Source organism: Lissotriton vulgaris, chromosome 8 (genome assembly GCF_964263255.1).
Source record: "Lissotriton vulgaris chromosome 8, aLisVul1.2, whole genome shotgun sequence".
In the NCBI taxonomy this organism is placed as follows: domain Eukaryota; kingdom Metazoa; phylum Chordata; class Amphibia; order Caudata; family Salamandridae; genus Lissotriton; species Lissotriton vulgaris.
Window position 1 is genome coordinate 441032921 of NC_141696.1, and position 24537 is coordinate 441057457.

General features: G+C 44.1%; 1 protein-coding gene across 5 annotated transcripts in view; it reads left to right on the forward strand.

Annotated features, from left to right (window-relative positions):
* The window catches only part of INPP4A (inositol polyphosphate-4-phosphatase type I A), a 1119411-nt gene that overhangs the window by 1088869 nt on the left and 6005 nt on the right, over positions 1 to 24537 (forward strand). For all 5 annotated transcript variants that reach the window (XM_086934219.1, XM_086934220.1, XM_086934221.1 and 2 more), the window contains one exon: positions 14559 to 14713. In XM_086934219.1, the coding sequence (XP_086790345.1) occupies positions 14559 to 14713 (155 nt within the window). The remainder of the gene's footprint in view (positions 1 to 14558; positions 14714 to 24537) is intronic.

Genomic DNA, 24537 nt, shown 5'->3' on the forward strand with positions numbered 1-24537 from the left:
CTTGGACCCATATTCAGATGGTCAAGAAGAGCAAAAAGATATGTCCAACTGAGGGAGTCAAATGCCCTATCCATATCAGCCAGCAGAAGCGCAGCTGGCACCTCCAGATCCTGAATGGTGTCAATGGCTATGTGTACCCGACGGATATTGTGTCACGTCACCCTCTGGGGCATAAAACCAGCTTGGTCCGAGTGGACCAACGAAGCGATATGATATTGGAGGCGGTTGGCCGAGCCCTTGGTCAAGATCTGAGCCTCTACATTCAATAAAGAGATAGGGCGATATGATGCGTGATGGTCCTGGGGATGGCCCAGCTTATGAAACACAACTACTTCTGCATGTCTCCAATCCTGCGGGAGGCATCCATGTTGCCGAGCTTCCTCCACAACCCACAGGATATGAGGTCCCAAAGTCGTGATACCTCTTAAAAGTATCCATTAGGACCTGGGGCCTTTCCTGAACTAAGATCTCCCGGAGCTGAGCCCAGCTCCTGCTTTGTAAGTGGGAGATCCAGCTCTGCACGAGCCTCATCAGAAAGCATCGGTTTGGAAGATCCCCTATAAAACGGCGGACCAAGTCCTCCTATAAAACCTCCCTCGGGCATAGAGTTCTGCATAGCATTGTGCAAAGCTCTCAGCTGTAGCAGAAGGATCCCCAAGAGTCCGCCCGTCACGCAACAAGATCCCAGGGAGGACCTGAGGGGCGCATGACTCCCTGTCACAGGCGATGGAGGAGTTGGCTGGACTTATCTCCCCATTGGTAGATCCTGCTATGGGACGCCAGCCATGCCAGTCGGGCCTTGTCCATTAATAGGTCTGCATGTGCATGTCAAGTGACCTCCAACTGCCGACGTGCTAGGGCAACCCCTCCTCCCTACCCGCTCACTCCAGATCCAAAATACGGGCCTCGGAATGCTACAGTGACTCCTTCTTTACCCGACGTGCAGTGGAGCAATAGGAGATATCCAGGCCACGTATGGTCGACTTCATAGCCTCCAAAAAGGGCTCTGCGGCGGCCACAGAACCGACATTGAATTTCAGATACTGAACGACGGCCTGGCCAATGTGGTCCCTATATTGTTCATCTTGCAAATGCCAAGGGGAGAGGCGCCAACAAAAGGGTGGCTTTGCGGGTCCCAAGCAGTAACAGGATCGTAACCGGGGACCGATCCGAGAGACCCCTCAGAAGAATTTCTCTGTACCAGAGGGCACAAATACATAGTCTAGCCTTGAGAATGAGTTGTGCACAGCCGAGAAATATGTATAGCCCTGATCCTCTCCACGCAGCTGTCGCCACGTGTCCACCCAGCTCATTCTCGAAACCAAGGACGATAATTTAGTTGGCTGGCCGGCCACGGGCAGTCCCCCACGTCGCCACCTGTCCTGCTCCATATCATCATTCCAGTCTCCCCCGACCACTGCGAAACCATCCGATAGATCAGTCCACACAGTTCTAATGCGCTCAACCAGCATCCAAGAAAGAGGGGGAGGAGAATATACACTACCCAACACTACTTGTTCCCCATAGATGGACCCCTGAATAAGGACATACCTCCCTTGCGTGTCAACCCATGCCTTGGAGTGAATATATGGGACTCTTCAATGTATAAGAATAGCAACCCCCCGGGAACCCCTCGTGAATCCAGAATGAAAGACCTGTGAAAAGCCATATCTCAAAAAGCAGAGGGCTTTTGTCCCAAACAAATGCGTCTCCTGCAACATCAGGACATCTGCCCCATAGCTTTTATCTTGATGAAGTATGGCCCCCCTCTTTACCTTGTCTAGGGCCCCCCTGACATTCCAGCTCACAATCTTGAGAGCCCCAGCAGGGAGGCGCCGACTAGCCATGGGGCCAGGCATCTATATATTCAGCAGTATCAATTAGCAGATCATGTGGCAACCTAAAAGGAAACAGCGGTACACAGCAATGGCATGATAATACAGTGAAATGAAGATAACATCCCAAATCGTAGTACTTGAATCAATCTGCATAGAAAGAGCACCTAAAAGCCCTACTCAATAGTAATACAGTGCAAACTAAGAGCATAAACGACCCAACAAACCCCCACCCCAATACCTCGATACAGCTGATGTATCTGTCACAGTGAAGACATCACGGAGACCCCAACGGGGGCCCCCCACCCACCTCCTCCAATAAATCCCCTGAAACCCACCCGTAGTCCACGGACCGTCCCCTAGACCACAAGGGTCAAAGGGGGATGTTAGCCCCTACATTTGCTTCGTCCCACAAAACAAAATTGTGCGAAGGTTCGCCATCGTATAGAGTTCCAGTTGAGTCATGAGGCTGAGTGCCTTTGCCGCGGCACCGATGCAGATCTACTGGCATCACTGTAAAATTGTGAGCAGCGTTTGGATCTCGATTGTCTGGTTCCCTTAATTTTGAGCTTTGGTGGGTTGTGAACAGATTCACTGTTCGAGGAATATCCCGCACCCGCACCGTCTCATGTGTCCAGTTGAAGACCTCTTCACTCAAAAACAGTGTGCGGGGCCGCCATGAAAGACTGCCGCTTCTGCTGTAAAAGTCGGGTATAGTCCGGAAACACAAGGATGCGAGCATTATCAAAGTGCATCAAACTCCCTAATGGGATCCACTTCCAGTCACCAGTTGCAATGCATGGCACCTACTAGGTCACTGTGGCCACCAAACATTCTCAGAAATAACGTTCAGTAAGGATCCACCAAAGGCGATGTGCACAGAAAGCTAGAGGACAAAACTCCTCTGAAGATCACAGCACGGTGGTCGCCTTCACTCCACTTGAGTTCAATCTCAGAATCACACGGGGGATGTGCAGGCCGCCCACGGGCTCCCCGTGTCCAAGCGGTAAATCCCTGCAGGCCAGACGAAATGCCAGACCAGCCGGCTCGTGGCTACCCCAACGGGCCAAGACTGATTTGCATATGGCTGGATCCAAACTGGAATGGCAAGGTGAGCAAAAAAACGATGGATTTAGGCCCAGATCTCTGTAATGGGGTGAATGTATGGCATTGTTCTGCATTTTGTCCATCAATTGTTCTTTTTGCATATCCCCCAACTGGCCAAGCACTCCCCAAACTGCGCCACACAGGACACCCCAGGGGCGCCAACACACCCCCTCCGCACGCAGCCCGACTCAGCCACCGAAATAGTGCAGGTGGGCCCCTAGGAGGAGAGGGGGAGCCAGGGGCCCCGGCCAAATAAGGAGCCCCCCAATTGAGGAATAAAGGAGCCGGCTCAGTGCACACCCATCCGTCAACAATCCCCCCCCGGGGCCCCTCCACCGCCGATGAAGTCTCAGACTAGACAAAGGGGGTGGGAGGCCAGATGCCCCACAACCAGGTGCCGGGGAGTGTGATGCATCCAATGGTAATTAGGCACCGGGATGGGTCCTCCTTTTGAACCTTTGCACAAATGTGAACTCCAATTCCACACTTGGAAGACTGTTCTGCTTGTGCCTCATTCCGCTCCAAGAAGACAATTCGGGACCGACGAGCTCGAAGAACTATGGCTCGCTCGTCAGCTTTGATCCCCGATGACATCTTTGAAGAGGGCGTCGACGTGCCAGAACACCAGCACGCCAAAGAGAGTACCAGCTCCTCCGATGCCGAAGAATCCGACGTCGAGGACATCACTCCAGCTCAACGGGTCGTAGGTAAGACCGTCGACCCTAACCCTTCCTCGACACCCTCAAAAAAGGCTTTGGTCACACCCTCACCTTCAGGCCCGGCTGCACACCGAGGGACTGCTTCCCACGCCCCGCCTTCGGACCCGGCAAAGAAGCCTACTAAGCCTTCAGGCGGCTCAGGCTCGAGCCAGCCTATTCTCGGTGCCGATCCTATACCGACACTGAAGAAGAAGCCATCTTCCTCAACCACGCCGACCGTTGCTTCGACACTTAAGCACACAGCGCCGAAGACTGGCAGCGGCTCATCAATGCCGAAACCGACTCGGAGCAACGTAAAAAAACGCCTAAAGCTCCAGATTCACACACTTCGGAGCCGAAAAAACACCCGGAACCGAAAAAACAAGCTCCGGTAAAAGACATTTCAAAAGGGCACACTTTCAAACCAAAAGACCCAAGACCAGCCACCGACTCGGTGCCGAAAAAACTCACGGATCCGAAAACTTCGACGCCAAAGCATCTTCCCTACTCAGAAGAACTTTTCACACCAGATCCTAATCAAAAAACTCTTGTAAAGGATCCTAAGACTGGTCAATTGACTCTTAGCTCCAAGAAGAGACCACTTGAGGCGCCGGCACCACCTCCTCCCCCAAAGAAGAGAGACAATGCAACCTCTTCATTAAGGGTCCCTTCATCACCACCTCCCCATACTGTTCCTCCTCCTACACCTCCTCCACCACATCATTCACCGACACCATCCACTAATCCAGACGATGATGTAGATACAGACTCTGATGACGCAGTTGGGGGTGCACATGACCCAGCAGGGACCAAAAGTCCCCCTCAGTCACCTAATCCATGGGATGATTACAACACCCCTGATGTGCCTTACGTCCCACAAGACGATGTATACCCTTCCAGACCTTCCCCACCAGAGGACACTATAGGTTTTAACCTACTAGTCCAAAGAGCTGCCCAGTATCATGGGGTTGACTTACACACCGATGCAGGGGAGGAAGATTTCCTATTACACTTTTGATAACACACAAAGGTCTACTTCCATTTTGCCAATGCTTAAAAGTGTCATCAAGCATGCAACAGAGGTTTTTAAGGATCCTGTCATGGCTTGGCTTCTCAACCCTCGCATTTAGAAAAAATATATAGCTGCCCCTACAGATCCGGTTTACATTAAAGGTCCAGAACCATTAGATTCTTTCATAGTGTCTGATGCACATAAACATGCTAACTCTCAGACATCAGGTGAGGCCTCACCACCAGACAAAGAATCTAAGCTCCTTGATGGCTCCGGTAAACGAACAGGGTTAAGGGCAGAGTGCGGCGAGGAGCGGGCAAACAAGGAAGACGGACGTAATGAGGTGGCACGATCATATGAGCAGACCAAGGCGGGCCGACCAAAAAGGGGAAGAACGAACACCAGCCGGCGCGATTTGACAAGTGAGGTGGTGGAGAAAGATGCCTGGCGGGAAAATTGTCAAGAACCGGAGAGGGTAACGGAGGTGTGCCTTAACATGCATCTTGTTTACTGTACAGTCTCAGCGCTCCCCACCAGGGGATTGGAATATGCCCGATAATTGGCAGTGCCAGCACGGTAAAATTTGAAAATTGCCTGAACTAGCTTACCGGAACCTCAGCGCTACCTGTTTGGATGCCTAGATATTGGCTGACTGCCTTATGTCAGCGGTAAATCTATATTTGAAGCTGGCGAGAAACGGGATGAGCGATCGGAACAAAATGGCGATTATCACTCCTGCCTCACAGTGAGGAAATGCCTGTCGTCTTCCTCTGCCTGCACCGAGGACTCTTAAATGGTGAGCGGTCTGGCGGATCTGAGAGGAGGCATATTGTTGAACAGTGGCAGGCATGCTGGATTATATGCACAGACCCGCAGTATATATATAAAACTTTGACGAGCACCGGAGCTGTGTCCGATGTAAGATGGCGGCGGCCGAGGCGAAATATAGGTCTGTCCTATCGCCCGATAATTGGCGGTGCCAGCGCTTTTCTGCGAGGCGTGAGCTCCGATCCGAAGGCCTGAACACAAGATCAGACGCTGATGGAGCGGTGTCGTGCAGCAGTGAAGACCTGATCCTAATCAGCAGGACTTCTCCCCCTTCGCCTCTGCCTGACTCTAATATGGCGGCCGCGTTTTGTGTGCTAGGACTGACTGCTTCTAAGCCCACCGCTTGGGGCAATTGACATCCTGCTGCCTCCATACTCTCCCCTACTAAGACTGTCTACGCCTGGAGCTCCACCTTGTGGCCGCAACAATAATTAACGTACCCCTGTATGCCGGCCTTTTGTATTTTTCTGGACCTCCACTGTTTGATCAGGGAGGCTGAGATGCTGTGAGATTGTGGGGATTGCACCTGCAAGCTGCCGACTGGAAGAAGAGTTCTTGATGGGACACTGGCATCATTGTAAGAGCACGGAGGTGGGGTGATGTGCAGGCTGCAATGGCGCGCTGTACTGCGTGACTTGCGCCCTTCCCCCAATGCAATATTGATACCCTGGTATTGTACTGACCGCGAGTGGTGTATGAGTGTAGACTGGAGCTCTACTGCAGGACTTGGGGCATACGAATTGAGGGGCCACCTGCATACTTTTGTATGATGCCCGATGGAGCTACCTCGTTACCTATGGGGGAAATTGACTTTGGGCTCCCTCCTTTGACTATCACCTACCCAGCCGGACTTCGGACTAACGCACCCGCGTCTCTCCTGACCTTACCTTTCCGCTTCCCCCAACCCTCCACCCCCTCCGCTCCTACTCTTTCCAGCTTCTGTCCTCTGGCCTCGCATGCGCCTGCCCTTTGTCCCCACCCTGTTTTTCTGTGAACCTCTTCCCTCGCCACTTGAGACTGAACTATTTTGTATGATGCCCGATGGAGCTACCTGGTTTTAGCTATAGGGGAGATGGGCCGTGGATTCCCTCCTTGGTCGTCACCTACCCAGTCAGTTTTTAGACAGACTTCCTTTCGTCTCTACGTTTGTCTCTTCCCTTATCCTCACTCTCTCCCCTCCCCTACCCCCCACTACTTTATCTCTCCTTTCTCTCCTCCCCTAATGTATTGCTGACTGTTCTACTTAATGTTTACTTGTTGCTCTTTTTCTGGTATATTGTCGAACCACATTGTTGCACTTCCTTTCGTCTCTTCTGTCGTCTCCTCCTGCATCCTCCCTCTATTTATGTCTCTCCTTCCCTCCTCTCTCAATGTATTGAGACCGAACTATTTTGTCTGATGCCCGATGGAGCTACCTGGTTTAGCTATAGGGGAGATGGGCCGTGGATTCCCTCCTTGGTCGTCACCTACCCAGTCGGTCTTTAGACAGACTTCCTCTCGTCTCTACGGTTGTCTCTTCCCTTATCCTCACTTTCCCTCCTCCTCTACCCCCCACTACTTTCTCTCTCCTTTCTCTCCTCCCCTAATTGTATTGCTGATTGTTTGATATAATGTTTACTTGTTGATCTTTTCTAGTTTATTGTTTTTACCACATAGTTACACTTCCTTTTGTCTCTCCTGTCGTCTCCTACTGCATCCTCCCTCTATTTATGTCTCTCCTTCCCTCCTCTCTCAATGTATTGAGACTGAACTATTTTGTCTGACGCCCGATGGAGCTACTTGGTTTAGCTATAGGGGAGATGGGCCGTGGATTCCCTCCTTGGTCGTCACCTACCCAGTCGGTCTTTAGGCAGACTTCTTTTCGTCTCTCCTTATTGTCTCTTCCCTCGCTCCTATCCTCTCTCCCTTGAATCTCTCCCCTTGTCTGCCCTGGGATCACAGCTTATTGGACTTGGGACGTTGCCTTGACTCGTCTACCGGTTTGTGTCCCCACCACCCTTCCCCCTCCTCTTCCCATGCTGTGTCTCTCACCGGCCCCTCCCCTTTCCCGCCCTCATTATCTTTCTACTTCCCGTGCTCCAACCCCCCCTCCCCGGAATCTCTCACCTTGCCTGCTTTTCCCCTTACGTATTTGTGCTTATTGTTTATCTCGACCTTACATGTAACTATGTTGCCATGCTCTAAGAACTGTGTAACCTTTGCAATGATGTGACCTGTAACTATGATCTGATGCCCATGTAAAGCGCTCTGATACCTCTGGGTCTAGACAGCGCTATATAAAACTTTATAAATAATTAAAATAAACATTTGGCGCATTGTCAACACCCAAGCGTTGCTGGCAAGATATGACAGGGCTGCGATAATCAAGAGGGAGAGAGAGGACCAGATAGCTAGTCCAGATCCCCAGTTATATGTAAGTTTATCAAAATGGGACTAGCTCAAGAGCAGGGTTTAGTCTGACATTATTATTATTGTTTTCCTAGCGACTCAGTATGGTTTTACCGATTGGCAGTGGCACCTGTTGGGTGTCTTTGGAAAGCCCTCACCCACCAACCTAGTTGGTGGCATGCTTCATCATCGGGCCCACCCAGTGACACCTAGCGTGTCCCGGGTGTGCTTCGACGCCTGATTACAGCGGAGCAGGTATGTCACTGTGTGTGCGGTGTGGGGTGTTCAGGTATGTGAAGTTAAAACGGCTTGGCGGATGGTCCCTGAGGTGAGGATACTTTATTAAAAGGGCCTCCGTCAGCGGTTAAAAATAAGGCTGTGGGACGTTAGAGGCGGGTTACGACCTCCTACGTCCTTAGAGTGTCAACATGTTTCAGCCAGTGCCTTATTACTAATCTGGCTTTCATCAGGACTGTAAAATATGTGTGAGTTAAAATAGGGGTTGTGTAGTGTAGTCTATGTGTCTACACGCCCTAAAGTGTATCTAACTGTGAGAGGGGGGATTCCCTTCTCAAGATCACACTTTCAATGCTTGTTTTTTGCTCCAAGGTTATTGAAGTGGCAAGGTGTTCTGCGAAGGAGGCACAACAGGTCCCACGCTGCTGCTGGCCAGAAATCCTGGCCACACCTTGCCACTTCAATAACCTTGGAGCCAGATTAGTAATAAGGCACTGGCTGAAACATGTTGACACTCTAAGGACGTAGGAGGTCGTAACCCGCCTCTAACGTCCCACAGCCTTATTTTTAACCGCTGACGGAGGCCCTTTTAATAAAGTATCCTCACCTCAGGGACCATCCGCCAAGCCGTTTTAACTTCACATACCTGAACACCCCACACCGCACACACAGTGACATACCTGCTCCGCTGTAATCAGGCGTCGAAGCACACCCGGGACACGCTAGGTGTCACTGGGTGGGCCCGATGATGAAGCATGCCACCAACTAGGTTGGTGGGTGAGGGCTTTCCAAAGACACCCAACAGGTGCCACTGCCAATCGGTAAAACCATACTGAGTCGCTAGGAAAACAATAATAATAATGTCAGACTAAACCCTGCTCTTGAGCTAGTCCCATTTTGATAAACTTAAGATATGACAGGGCACATTATGATGAACTGGAGTCCATAATGCAGCATCTACCACACAAATACAAAAATAGGGCCTATGAACTTATACAGGAAGGTACAAATATTACTAATATTTCCATTCGTTGTGCCCTAGATGCTGTAGATACCACCTCAAGGACAATCAATACCAGCACCCTTCTACGTAGAAATGCCTGGCTACGTATTTCGGGTTTTAAACCTGAGGTACAAAACTCCATCCTTAATCAGCCATTTGATGAGACACATTTATTTGGCCCAAATATTGACTTATCTTTAGAAAAAATGAAAAAAGACACCGATACAACAAAATCTATGGGAGCCTTGCAGCAGCAAGCTCCCAGACGTTCTTTTCGTCGCTCATCATACAGAGGCAACACAAGAGGCTACTCCTCAGAAAGTCCCTCCACTTCTTACAAAACCCCTAGCCAATCCACATTCACTTAGGGCTGCCAAAGAGGGGGTTGCAGGGGTAACAACAACAAAGGCAGAGGCAAAACCAACAACTCCCGCTCTGCCTCCACACCTACCCAATGACTCCCCCCCCCCCCTCCCCAACATTCCACTCCTGTGGGGGGAAGACTTCAACAATTCCTTCCTGCCTGGACCAACATCACATCAGACAGGTGGGTGCAACAAATTATTCAGTCAGCTTACTGTTTAGAACTAACATCTACCCCTCCAAACATACCACCCAAACAGCGTCCAATGTCACAAGAACATCTATCACTGTTAAAGCAAGAAGTAGTATCTCTGCTAGAAAAAAGTGCAATAGAACCAGTTCCTCTGCACCAACAAAACAAGGGGGTTTACTCTCTATATTTTCTAATACCAAAGAAGGACTGCTCTCTAAGGCCTATTCTGGACCTCAGACCGATAAACATATACCTACAGTCAGACCATTTTCACATGGTCACACTCCAATAAGTCCTTCCGTTCCTGTTACAAAACAACTTCCTTACTACTCTAGATCTCAATGACACATACTTCCACATTCCCATTCATAAGGCTCACAGGAAGTATCTCAGATTTGTAATAAACGGGCAGCACTATCAATTCAAAGTACTCCCATTCGGAGTCACAACAGCACCAAGAGTATTCAACCAAGTGCCTAGCAGTAGTGGCAGCACATTTACGAAGACAGCACATCCATGTCTTCCCGTACCTCGACGGCTGGCTCATAAAAGCCAGCTCATACAACCAGTGTGTGGAACACACTCGTGCCACAATCCAACTGCTCCACAACTTGGGGTTCACAATAAACCACACCAAGTCTCATCTGCAACCATCCAAAGTACAACAGTACCTTGGGGCTACAATAAACACCTCAACAGTGCTAGCTTATCCCACTCCAATAAGGATAGCCAGCATGCAAACTCTTCTCAAAAAGTTTCAGCCACAACAATCCCTTCCAGCACGAGTGTTCATGCAGCTCATAGGGATGATGGCCTCTTGCATTTTCTTAGTGTGCCATGCAAGACTTCAAATGCGTCCTCTACAAGAGTGCCTATCACGTCAATGAAACTAGGCTCAAGGTCAATTAACAGACCTAGTGTTGGTAGACGGTCTGACTCATCGCTCTCCCCAAAAACCTTTCCAAGGGACGACCGTTCCTAGAGCCAGTTCCTCAGATAATCTTGACAGCCGACGCATCGCTCTCCGGCGGGGGGGCCCACCTACTACAACACACCATGCAAGGCAGGTGGACACCGCAACAAAATTCACTCCACATCAATCATCTGGAGTTACTAGCTTTATTTCTAGCACTAAAAGTTTTCCAAAAGCAAGTATCAAACAAAGCTGTGTTAGTCCTCACGGACAACATGTCAGTCATGTATTACATACAGAAACAGGGATGTACACACATGACATATGGCGATGGGCTATACCTCAAAACATATTCCTTCTAGCCCAACATGTTCCAGGAGTACAAAATAACATAGCGGATCTGTTAAGTCATAAGACACAACAGACCCACGAGTGGGAACTTCATATGCAAGTTCTTCAACCATTCTTTCAGATGTGGGGACAACCTCAGATAGACCTGTTTGCCACCCACGAAAACGCCAAATGCCCAAGCTTCGCCGCCAAATATCCACACCCACAGTCCAAAGGCATTGCGATATGGATGAACTGGTCAAACAAATTTGCGTACGCTTTTCCACCTCTACCACTCATGCCACCAGTAGTACTCAAACTACAGCAGCATTCTCGGACCCTCATTCTAGTTGCTCCAACGTGGGCCAGGCAGCCGTGGTACACCACACTGCTACAACTGTCTGTAGTACCGCACCAAAAATTATACCTGTCTCCACACCTTTTAACACAGAACTGTGGAGAGATCAGGCACCCGGACCCAGCTCAGCTCAACCTTGCGATCTGGCTCCTGAAATCCTAGAATTTGGATATCGGAACCTTCCTCCAGACTGCATGAATGTCATAAAAGAAGCTAGAAGTCCAACCACTAGAGCATGCTATGCAGCTAAGTGAAAACGCTTTGTAATATATTGTCACAACAACAATATTAATCCCCTAGACGTGTCTATTCAACACATCATAGGATACTTACTCATCTCCAAAGATGTAACTTAGCCTACACGTCTATCAGACTAAATCTTGCTGCAATAGCAGCATATCTGCAAAACAGACAGCATCTATCTATGTTCAGAGTGCCTGCTATTAAAGCCTTTATGGAAGGCCTTAAAAGAATAATTCCTCCCAGAGTACCACCTTCACCTGTGTGGAATTTAAACATTGTTTTCACACGGCTAATGGGACCTCCCTTAGAACCCTTATACAAATGTGAACTACAATTTTTAACATGGAAGGTTGCGTTCCTAGTAGCTATTACTTCTCTGCTGAGAATTAGTGAACTACAAGCACTAACCATTCAAGAACCCTTCTTGCAAATGCATCATAATAAGGTAGTTCTACGTACTAATCCAAAATTCCTGCCCAAAGTCATTTCTCCCTTCCATCTCAATCAATCGGTGGAACTGCCCGTTGTCTTCTCTCAACCACAGACAGTAGCAGAAAGATCTCTTCACACCTTAGATGTCAAAAGAGCATTGCTATACTACATCGAGAGGACACAACCCTTTCGAAAGACAAAACAACTTTTTGTGTCTTTCTCACCACCACACAAGGGTAATCCCATTTCAAAATCTGGGATAGCTAGATGGATAGTCAAATGCATACAGATTTGTTACCACAAAGCTCAACGTACATTATCTGGTCCTTCTAAAGCACACTCTACAAGAAAGATAGGGGCTTCAATGGCATTTTTAGGGAACATTCCCCTAGATGACATCTGCAGAGCAGCTACATGGTCTACACCGCACACATTCACAAAACACTATTGTGTAGATGTGCAAACCAAACAACAAGCTAATGTGGGCCAGGCTGTTCTCAAAACATTATTTCAAACTACTGCAACAGATTGGGGTGGTCGCCGCTAAGAGTGGGTACTGCTATACAATCTATGCACAGTGTGCAATCTGCAGCTCATATGCCTCGAACGGAAAATGCTACTTACCAGTATGCATCTGTTCTTGGCATGTAGAGCTGCAGAGTTGCACACGCCCACTCGCCTCCCCTGCTACCCTTGTCTGTTCCAGTATTATCTTAATTAGATACAAATGACATGGGCAACCTTCCTTTTCTTGCAAAGCCCCATCATTTCCCTAATGGCGAAAAACAATCTGAGGATGGAGCCGATGCCCATGCGCAATGTGGTCCAAAGGAGGAGTCACTTATCTTGTGAATTCCAAAGAACTTTTCAGGACAACAACAAACTGCAAACATCCAGGCCTAACACTAGGTGGCGATCTATGCACAGTGTGCAACTCTGCAGCTCTACATGCCAAGAACAGATGCATACTGGTAAGTAGCATTTTCTTTATACCATTTTATCAAAATTAATAGAAAAATGCAAACAACAAAATAGAGTTTCAGTTTAAACATAGACCTGTGAGGTCCCACACATACACTGTCTCAATGCACACAAACAACCACAGGCCCAAACATACTCATACACGCTGGAAATTCATAAGGGGTTAAAATATTGAACATTACAAGACGCGGGATACATGATCCTTCCAATGCAGAAGTGAGTTGAAGCTTGAACAAGAGATAAGCAAAAAGCTATTGATACTCTCATAAGTTAATACAGTCCATAGTCCAGTATCTTCTTTTTAGGAAATGTGGAAAAAACGGAGACATATGGTTATCCTGCGCCATCGCGAGTTTCAGTGTCTAAACCAGGTATGGGTCACACCTTCTTCAGCGTGGTCAGATCATGTGTGGGGCACACGAACAGATGTGCCTGGATCGTAATCACTGGGAAGAATACAGGAAGTGGTGCAGACAAAAGAACAAAGGGTTGAGAACTCAACCCAGAGATCTGAGGCAGCAGGATAAGATCAGCTGTGGTGGAATCAGATACACACGTTAAATGGATTCATATATTTGTTGTACGATGTGCAGAGGAGTAGGAATAATCCGAGCTCCCGAAGGCCAGTAATTAACTTAAGGGCGGCGTGAATTCAGCAAGTTTTGGGAGTCATCCAAAGCATTGGTTGCAACTGCGGCAGCAGCAGCCGCCATCCAGCGGCAAGCAGGGAAAGGATATCCCGCCGATGCAAAAAACAGCTGAGCCCATGGAGACTACCCAACTTCCAGGTGCCCTGAACAATGAGTATTTGGAGCTTTTCTCTCCAGAACTCGTTGTAGTACCACCTCGCTGACTTCGGAGCCTCAGAAGGTCCTAATATCTTCTAATTTTCCTTGTTCTTCATCAGTAAACTGTCCTATTCTAATCAAAGATATACTATTACTTAGCATATGTACGGCTGGACATTGAACTTTGCAGGGTGTAACTTTTGTTGCTGTTTGAGTTAGATTTCAAAGTCCACTACCGTCTCCTGGCCTAAACCTTGACTGCTCACTCATAGTACCATTGGAGTTTCCGTAGTACAAAGGGGAGTACATGGGCAATCCAACTGGAGTACAAGAGTATCCAAGGCAACAAGACACCTGACAGAAACCACATTACTCACTGCAGATAATATTCTGTTACCTCTGACTTCCCCAATATCTGGAGAAAATGTCTCTCATGCTTCACCCTCACACAATACTGAGGACCTTATTTGTTACACTGGTCCACAAATCGGAAACTGATTATCAATGTTTTTCTGTTTTTATCAGGTCATGTGTAGCTTTAACAATGTGAGAGTTAGGCTGGCACAAAAGACTTAACTTGTATTTTCAGGCCCTTCCTTGAAAGAAACTGAATTGTTTAACTTTCGCCTATTGGAAGCATTACGCTATTTCAGTATTGTTCTATATTCTTACAACCCAACAGCTGAACTTACTGCAACGTGAAAAAGATGTGAATAGGAACATGTAGCCCACTAAGAGCATAAAAGTATATCTTTATTATTAAATTCCCTGCCACTTCTCCACCATTTCTTTTGGCTTCAGTCCTTAGTGAGGGATGTAAAACCTATATTTTCTATCCTTGTTTTCTAGATATGCCGCAGGTTGAATGGTGTCAGGTTTACAAGCTGCAAAAGTGCCAAGGACCGAACCGCCATGTCAGTGACTCTGGAACAGTGCCTGATCTTGCAGCATGAACATGGGATGGCTCCTCAGGTCTTCACACAGGCCCTGGAGTGCATGAGGAGGTAAGCATCGCACTGCTTGCTCACCATTGACTCCCTGATTAATGATCCATGTAAACTGCAGATGAGCAGACTTCTCACTACAGAATATCCAGTTCCTTTATGAAAAGTACAGTTAGAACGAAATCAAAGCAAAGAAAAACAAAACAAAAACTTTTTTATTTTAGTTTTTTTTGCAATCTCATACTTTACACCAAACTACATACTTTCAACACATAAAATGACCAACCTGCATGTAAAAAAAAAAAAATACAACAGCTGCCTCGATGCTTTTTCCCCCCCATTGATCTGTGAAGTGTCAGTAGGCAACATGTGCGATGAGTAGTACATGATCTTAGGAAGTGGACATGTAAGAGCCCAAATCATCACCATTTTTTGGGTATTTTGTATTCCATTCATACCCAGTACGCAACAGAATGGCTGATAAAAGCCACAATGAGGTTGCCCACACAGGGGCTGGGGAAGGAGACAGGTGGCTATCCCTGGCTCCTCTGCCTGATTTCTAAAGGGGAATGCATCTGCAGGTTGCACTGGTTTGCTATGCTTCCACCCCGGCAATACAACACAGCTCGCTCTATGTTGGGCTAATTGTCAGTATGAATGTTTTCATGATAATGCAGTCAAACCTCCATCACAACCTGTTCAGTGTGCCGTTGTCACATCAACTTAAAAACCTCCTGTATTCCTTCTCAGCAGAAATTGTTAATGCAGAATGAAATGCTGTAATTTCCTCCGGTTCTTTTTTACTGTTGCTCCACGCCTTTGCTTGAAGCACTGCTGGAAAATGTTATACCTTTACATACCCAAAGAAAGGATAAGAAAGCAATTTTAAGTTTCTCTTTTTGAGTTTTGTTCTGTATTTCATTCCTTTTAATGTACTGTTTTTTTTGTCGTCATCAGCTTTCTCTAAAATATTCAGTGCTCTTATCCTTTCTGTATGTTTCTGTTATTTGACCCTTTCTTCTAACTTCATCTAACATTAAAACAAACAAACAAAACCTATTACTACTCCTCTCAGCCAGGTTCACAACATTAGTTAGAAAACAGAATTTGCCAAGTTGTCTAGCGTAGGTCAAAGACGACTGTATACATATCAGAATTTCAGGAAAACCTCAAAAAGTTACATCTAAATTCCAGTGCTCATGCTCAAAGTGTGCCATTTTGTCATAGTGGTTATCCTGAAAATCTTGTGGGATTTTACTATCCTGGAGTACATGGGTACCCTTGGGTCTAATACATTGCTTTTGTACTTCCCTATTTATTTACCTTTCCTCTTGATTTCCCTCTTTAATTCCAGTGCTATGACTTTTCTTGACAACATAGAGTTGAGTGTGAACATATGCATTGAAGCCATCAGATTGGCTTTGAACGATTCAGTGTTGTAATTAAGATTTAACTGTGGCTACATTTATTTGAAGTGGGTATTAACCACTGTTAAATACACAAGCCAAATGAAAGGGTGCATAAGTAGTGCACGGACTTTATGCTGTTTATGTCTGAAACTATGTTGGCAATACGATTGATAGCATATGCTTCACCCAATTTGACCCAAAACCGAAAAAGACAAACCCACTGGGTAGGTTTGCCTCTTATCCCTGCCAGTGAGACTAAAATGTAGTCAAACAACAGTAGCTAGTTCAAGCATTCTAAGTAATCTGATTTTATGAACCAATCTTTCTCATCCATAGTGCTAATTTGAAACACTCTTATATTTAGCTAAAGCTGAATACCCACTACATTACTGATCTTCTAATATAACAGCCACCCTCTTCACATATCTCCCTACTCTTTAGAGATCCTAGTTTATTAATAGTGTAATTGAATGCTGGTTTTGGGCAAGTAGCTAGTGGATGCTACTGGTAGAGACAGTCTTTGTGAAATTGCAGAACAAGGCCTGCTTTTGATCTGGTACGCATCCAAGGAGTACTATTTGTGAGCAAAGTTTGGAAAGACATTTCATTGGGCTTGAAGGTTATATGATAAATGTGAGAGTTGGAGAAATAAGACAGATTAACAGAAAAGCCATCTGCAAAGCAACAAAGCAAGGGCTAGCTAAAGCAAGACTGGAACAGACTTTGACATCCTATATTGTGATAATTCAAAGACCAAACCTCTTTAGTGTCCAAAGTACAATCTATGTCTGTGTCAAATGAAGCAACGTATGAAAACGCAAAGCATAAAAGTGGTCATTGTGAAACAGATCCATAATGAATGTTTAGTCCTTTGAAAATATCCCTACCTTTCAATTGAGAGCTATCACATACCTTGTTTTAGTTTTTACTATCACCAGTGGTATCAAATGGATAATTGACATGCATTTGAACAATAGAAGAAAGGCAGACTATAGTCGTCATTTTTCTTCCTCTTGCTCTCTTAAGAGCCTTCCAGGAAACGTAGACCTGCGCTGTTAAGCTTACAGACTTTTTTGTGTGGCTTCCCATCTCCCTATTTAGTTAAGTTTCTGCAATATATTTAGCTTTCTAAAGATTTTTTTATTTGCTCTTAATTTCCACTCTTTTAAGTTTCAAGAACAAAATTTTATTAAAAGAAGTTCAGATAAGGTAAGCATAACATATCATAAAAACATGTTACATAAAAATGAATTCAAATATTTTTAAAGAAAAGAAATAAGTATAAAGCGTCGCAAAAAGAAAAAGAATGAATGTATAGAGAAGAGAGAAAAGAGAGAAGAGAGAAAAGAGAGAAGAGAGAAGATTTGCTCTTAATATCTATAGCAATTTTTGGGCTATTGTGGAATAAACACTAGGTGGAACTTTCTACTACTTATTCCCTTGTTAGGAATTGTGTAGCCCTCTAGAGAGAGGTGCATTTGTACTACTCAAAAACATAATCAGCAGTATTCCAAGAGATAACGGTGATGCAAATGTTTCAGGTTCTCTAGAAGAGACTGAATCTTATGTTCTATCCTTGACCTTAGAGAAATACCACAAGCCATTCAAAATGAACACTTTGGCACTGTTTCACCTGAGCATTCTGATAAATCGAGCTTGATTTGTCTCAACAATCAGGGCACATGTTTCCACATTCCCATACTGCCATGTCATATTATCTTCTTGGCATGCATAGATAAATGACAATGCCAGGCTCTCCCTTTGAATTCACCATTGACTTTGACAGTCAATGTGAAGTTTCTGGTTGCACTCCCACAAACACGAGGTGCAGAACCATTTACATCTTCCTATACTTTGATAAGGTGTTGAACAAAAACAACACAGTGGAGTCGCTACTGATCTATTTTACAGAGATGTGCACTCCCCTCATGATGTGAGCATCATAAATGTTTAAATGTTTCAATCTTGCTTTGTCATGTTCGTTGAGGATGTTCACAATAGGCCTCACATGGTCTCCCTGAGCATCTGCTTTTTGGTGGCTGGACTCCTGTTTTAGGCCAATGGAATCTCGGGTATTCATCCTGAATATCTTGGATTTCCAATGCAAGATTTGAACTACTCTTCCTTCCATAGGTACAGTGACACAAATTTGTTAAACATTGAGGTAACTCATTAGTGAATTTATCTTAATGGACTTTGGGCAGCAACCTTCTTAGTAGGGAGCCATTTGAACCACTGCAGCACCAGCCAATAATTATCGAAGTGAGCCAAAAGACTGCTTGTTGACGAGTTTGTATCTCCCAAGAATGAATAACCTCCATATCACTATTGTGAATCTAGGACCAATCCACCTGCCTGAGAATTGCATGTACCTGGTGATGGAGATCAAAAATGTACTTAACACAAAGGCAGTGCACTATCTGAACAAATGGTGTTTGCAGAGTCTCTTTACTGCTGCAAAAAGGCAGTTCCTCTTTAACGAATGCTGGATAGGGATTCCAAGTATCCCCCTCTTTTATCTTGTCACGGAACGAGCTTACCTAGCTTCCTTTTGGCGATTTGTGAGGAGTGGAAGCTGTGCAACTATGTCTTGCACTGCAAGTGAGTTACTTCCCTCTGGAGTGGTTTGTGTTGGCATTTAAGGAAAGATGCAATCTGTCTTCTTCCAGAGAGTTTGGAAGTGAGGGGTCTGTTGAGGTGCTTGGATAAGCTGATGATATATTTCATTTTGTTAGGCCCCTTCTCATTACCTTAATTCCTTTTTGCCTTTAGAGATCAACATTATATATGATGAAAATGGTCTTTGCTGCTCCTGGCTGGGTCAGTAAAAATTGAGGTTCATATTTCCTTGTTTTAAAGAGCAGCTGAAGTTTTCTATACTATAAATGGACAATTCAATTTCCATTTGTATTAATTTACAAGAATCAGTTGAATTAATGTGTTTTCTCGACTTATCAGTGATCATGTAATTTTCATTGAGTAAAACCTCTGTTTCCACCAAAGCCTTGTATGCCAGCTCAGTAGGACCTTGACTTTTTTTGCTAGGCTCTATGTAGATTGATTCCTTTGAGCTTATGGATTCTTCTATTTCAAATTTCTTTACAAAATAACCTTTATAGTTCATTTCGGAGTATTAAATGAATCAACGATTCAACTTTTTGCATTTTTCTTTGTCACTTATTGAAAGCAAGTTAAAAACGTCACTTTTTTTAAAAAGAGAAGTGCTCCTAACTAGTGAATCACATGGATGGGAGGACTGTCAGCTCTTCATTTGGTGTAGTGGTGCTTCTTAGAGCAAGGTTCTTACAAAGAAATATCTTGTGCCAAACTCTGCCAATTTCCAAGAATTATTGTGTACAAAAGTGGCAAAAGAATAAACTGCCCCTTTTACTAAATGTCTCTTAGTCACATCCATTGTAGTAGATGGGTGTGTGAAAAGCAGCTAAGTGTAAAGCTAATGCTGACGCCCTGCAAGGGTCTCCGAAGGATTGTGTCTTTGACGGCTGCTATTCACTGCTGTCTAGAAACTCATGTTCAAACTCAGACATCATTTGTTTTCTGTGCTGAATTAAGGCTTTATCGCTAATAGAGGTTTTCATGAATTTCTCTTCCGCTCCTCAGATTTGTAGGTTGAAACTTGGATATTTTTCTGGAATTGAAGACTATGAAGTGACAAAGTTATCACTTAGAAGAATGATGTACTGGCCAGTCGTTAAGAGACACTCTTTTTACATCTGTTTCCCCCTCTTTCTTGAACCATTTCTTTTAATTCCCCCCATCTCTTACTGCTTTTCGATGAATTTGTCCCTTAAGTTGAAGGAAGGATGCTGTCATTACTTGTGACTTCAGCAAAACGTTCACCTTCTGGGGCCTTTGCCTGTCGGACAAGTAAAAAAAAAGTTTTCAGTAATCCCGGTCTAGCACCTTGTGGACATTTTATGGATTGAGACTTGTACAGAGGGCATTGGGTATCCATCACAAAACAAACATGCCTTTGAAAATATTGGACATTTTTTTCTAACTTGTGAAAGGTGAATCTTCCTTAACTTAAGGTGAGGTGGAAAATAACCTGGGTGAAATCTTATTTAGAGCTGGCAAAGTCAAAAGGTGTGGCTTATATTTTGATCCCGAGTAAGACATTTAAAAAGCCCACAAGACTGTTTTTAATAAAAAACAATTGCTTGTTGTATACATTGCATCTATGATATAAAGAATGTAATATGTGATGATTCAGAGCACCTTTAGAATATAAAAGTCAGGAATGCATTGCAATGCAAACACCTCATAGAGAGTGGATTGATACAGCAGACTACCAGTAGCATGAGGTTAGAGACATGTGGCCCACTCGCCGGAGCCAAAGCCCACTCTTTTATATTTTAAAGAAGTGATAACAAAAGGCCTTATAGACAACTGCACTTGCAAGTTAGACCTAAAAATGGCTATATATATATATATATATATATATATATATATATATATATATATATATATATATATATATATATATATATATATATATATATATATATATATATATTCCCCAAACCACAATGTGTACCTAAAAGGGGGGTGATGGACTAAAACTAAGAGATAAGTTTTGTACAGGAAAAAAACAGGTATACTCCTGTTTAATCATGCACCACAGGGCTTTGGCCACTAGCCCATTGCAACAGTTGTTAGGCGATGGCTAATGAATTGAGATCTTCCTGATGCATGAGTGATCAAAATATATGTTGGGGCCAGGACACTTTAAGCAGGGTGAGTAGAGAGATATGGTAGCCAGCACTGGAGGATGAGCTTTTTTCTGTGCCAGTGGACTCCAAAGAATATCAAGAAATGGTAAGTGAAGAAAGAATACAACACTTAACTATTTAACAGCCATCCATTGCAGTAAATAACTTTAGATGTCTTTCAAAATGTTTACTGTTACGCTTACTTCCTCAAGCTCCTAATTTACATAAACATAAACTGACATGTAGCCTTGCAGCAAAAACTAAATCCTAAACAGAATCATTCATTTAATAAATGAATCTTCCAAAACATGAAGCTTGCTGGAAAGGGTCAAATACTGCAGTGGTGGTTCATGTTCTGCTTGCCTTTCAGAGACCCATTTCTTCGCAGCATGTCAAAGCATGGCATGGCCGCATGAAAAACCGCCTGGCCTGCTAACAGAGCAAACATGAAAAACCATTTGCTTTTCAACTTTTCTTCTTCAGTAGAATACAGTACTTTTTCTTATGTTTCTCTTCTTTTTTATCCTCTCTCTCTTGTTTATCTGTAATGATTTTATGAATTTATTTGTAATTTGTTTGTTGTTTTTATTGCATTTTTGTGTCTTTTTCTTTACTTATTTTCCAACGTTTGGTCTTTTTACCATATTCCACCTTCTGAATTTTTTTCTGGTCTCCTTTTTCCATTGATGGCTTTTTCTGGTACCCCTCTTGCATGTTGGCCTTCCTCTCATTCTCTTTTTTTATTCCTTGTTTGCCTTCACCAACCTTTTTCCTTCTCACAGCATTGGAACGCGGGAGGTAGTCACCCAGAAGAACTTGAGTGGTCTGGTGCCCATACGTGATTTCAGGCTAGACCCCAGCCTCCTCTACTCCATTCCTTTACTTGCGCTCAGCCCCAATTTACTTGTTGTGTGGGTGTTTCTGAGCATAGCATACCTGGTGGCCAAACTGCGCTGCAAATGAAGAAAATCTTGATTTAAACGCAAACAAGCCATGTTGCAGAATACAGATTTACAGCTGACTTTCTGCTGGACAAATGAATGTGCCATGGGAGGATTGCCTGACAAGAGATATTATAAAGCCTTACAATTTCTTATTTCTATTGTAGTATTTATGTAATATACATCCATATATTTTACCAGGAGACTATATGTATAAGCTGTCTACGGGCAAAATTCTGGTGGTATATCGTGATGCACTGAGAAATGTTTCCTCTTTCCCTATCTTTGGCTTCCTTCCACCCAACGGTGTTTACCGTGCTCTAGTACCTCATTCCCTTAGTGAACTTGATGGTGTACCATCCCACCATAGACTGCTTTTCCTCACCGCTTTCAAATCGTACCTCTTCCAACCAGAAATTCCAGTATCTGCCACTTATTTTGCTTTTCTCAGAGGGCAGGCCTACTGGGATTTGTATCTCTTTAAATGATCTTTTCTTCCCTCGCTATATTGCCTGCACATTTTAGCAGTGCTGGTAAAATCGACAAGTAGCAGGTGATAGTTATATATTTTTATGTACCTCGGCAGCACAAGGGGCCTACGTATGCTTATTTCAAAGTCAAGGCACATGAAGGAGAAAACATGAATTCTCAAGTACTTTGACGTTCTCTATTTTCACCTTTTTGAAGAGATACAGCTTTCCAAAGTAAGAAACAGCATATCATTGTCAACCCCAGGTTGATTTTCAGAATTGTGCATGAAATTTTTATATTTATATGTATAAATTGTATGAGAATTATTTGTTAGGGACAGTGGGGGTGGGTAATTTAGTTAGGGGCTTGGTAAAGGAATGGAGGAAACTGACAGAAAGCTGCTACTAATGTTTAATCCATTTGTTCTTCCACAAAGACCCTTTTATTTAACACATGAATAGGTTTCCTATATTAACCACAAGCTCCAAATAAAGCACTTGTTTGCTCATGTCAAAGTATGCGTACGTGTGGAGAACGTTTTCTTAGAGTGCTTACAGTGTGCATAGTAACTTTAGACCTCTGAGGGATTCAGTGGCTTAAATCAATAAATTGGCGCTCCATATGCCTGTTTACGTAAAGAAAAACTACCTTTAGTTCACCTACATCACAACTGAAAAATTGAGTAGCCTGCAGGGAGCAATATGTGGTTGTGCAGATGGTAATTCCTGTTGACCTGTAAAACCAACTCCTTTCTGGAACATAACGATGATTTCCAAAATCTTTGCTCAGCAAGTATCAATGGCTTTATCAGCACTTGTGTTCTGAAAGCAGTGTTACAGAACGTGAAATGGATAGGCTAAGTAACTCACATTCACTTGCAAATGCTAAATGTAGAATTATTGATGACAGTAGCAATTTGAAGGTGACAAAGGGCCAAATACAAAAGTTATAATTGTCACGTGGTAACTCCCATATCCTTAATCCTTTTCAAGGATTTGAGAGAGATAACCTCCACTAGGGCAGTACAGACGAGCTTGTGTGCTAACACTTTAAAAGCTAAGAATACTTAGATGACGAAGCGACCAAATGGGTTGGTCCATACTCTCCCCACTTTCTGTTGCCCAACCAGGTCCTGTACTCTGGACATCATTCTGTGCGAAACGGGTACTACTTTATGTCAAGAACTTGATGAAAGGAATTAGGAAAGATTGTGTGCTTGAAGGGTCTAAAATATTAGTAATTCAGAACTTAATATGGTGAGTATATTTTAATTATTCTTACATCACAGTATTTTTTAGTCCTACAAATGGAAAGGATCGCAAGTATGAATAACTTCAGAGTGGTAAAGGAGGCACAATGTTAGGAAAATCTTAACCAAAAATGTGTTTCTTCGTGGCCAAACATAGTACATACCGTATACCGTATTATGTCCACAAAAAGAGTGGAGAGCGACCGATTTAGAAGTCTTGCATTCAAAAGAAATTTGAGCTGGTCTTTGATATGTGGTTGGAGGCTGATTTTGTGTGCATTGTATAAGTGTGCACCTTCACTGGTGGAAAAATGACCAGAGCAGCGTAAATCTAGAGAGTGCACAAAATTACCCACCATACTACCTGACCTAGCGTTGTTCCCAGGTGTCTTTTTTTCCTTCACGGTAGAAAACAAAGAAAGATCCCCCTTTAACATTTGAACTATGGAAAATCCTTTCTGGTTTAGATCTGGGACTGGAAAAATATAGGCCAGTAAGCATTTTGATTTAAATGAATATCAGAGACAAACTTGTGTCATAAGATAGAACTAGTTTATACAACTAGTTTTCTTTCACAAAAATTATATATGGTTCTTCACCTGTTAAAGCTTGTAATGTACTTACTGTACCCAAAGATATTATGGGCAGTAAAAGATATACCTTGAGCTGTTTCCAAGTCAATAGTATTATGTCAGTGGTACCAAATGCTCAAAAGGCATATGCTTTAAAACCACCTTAGGATTCTAATTAGACTAGTCTAATATTATTGAGAGAAAGCTGCAAAAAAGACTCTCATAATAGCTCTAGGCAACCTCAATTTGCAAACAAAGTTGCTGAAGTATTTCTGCAACTCTAATAGCCATCAAATATGCTACCCCAATTTTCCAAACATGACACAAGTAATATATCTAATCTAGGTCAATTGATCTAGTTTCCAGGTTGAATTTTTTTGTTGTTTTTTCCCAATGTCTTTCTATATCATTGATCTGCAAATTTTGACAAAGGAATCCTTGTTTCACCACCGGCAGGTTTGCATGTGAAGAGTTGTCGTAGTTCTGATAACTCTTTGAGACTGTAGATT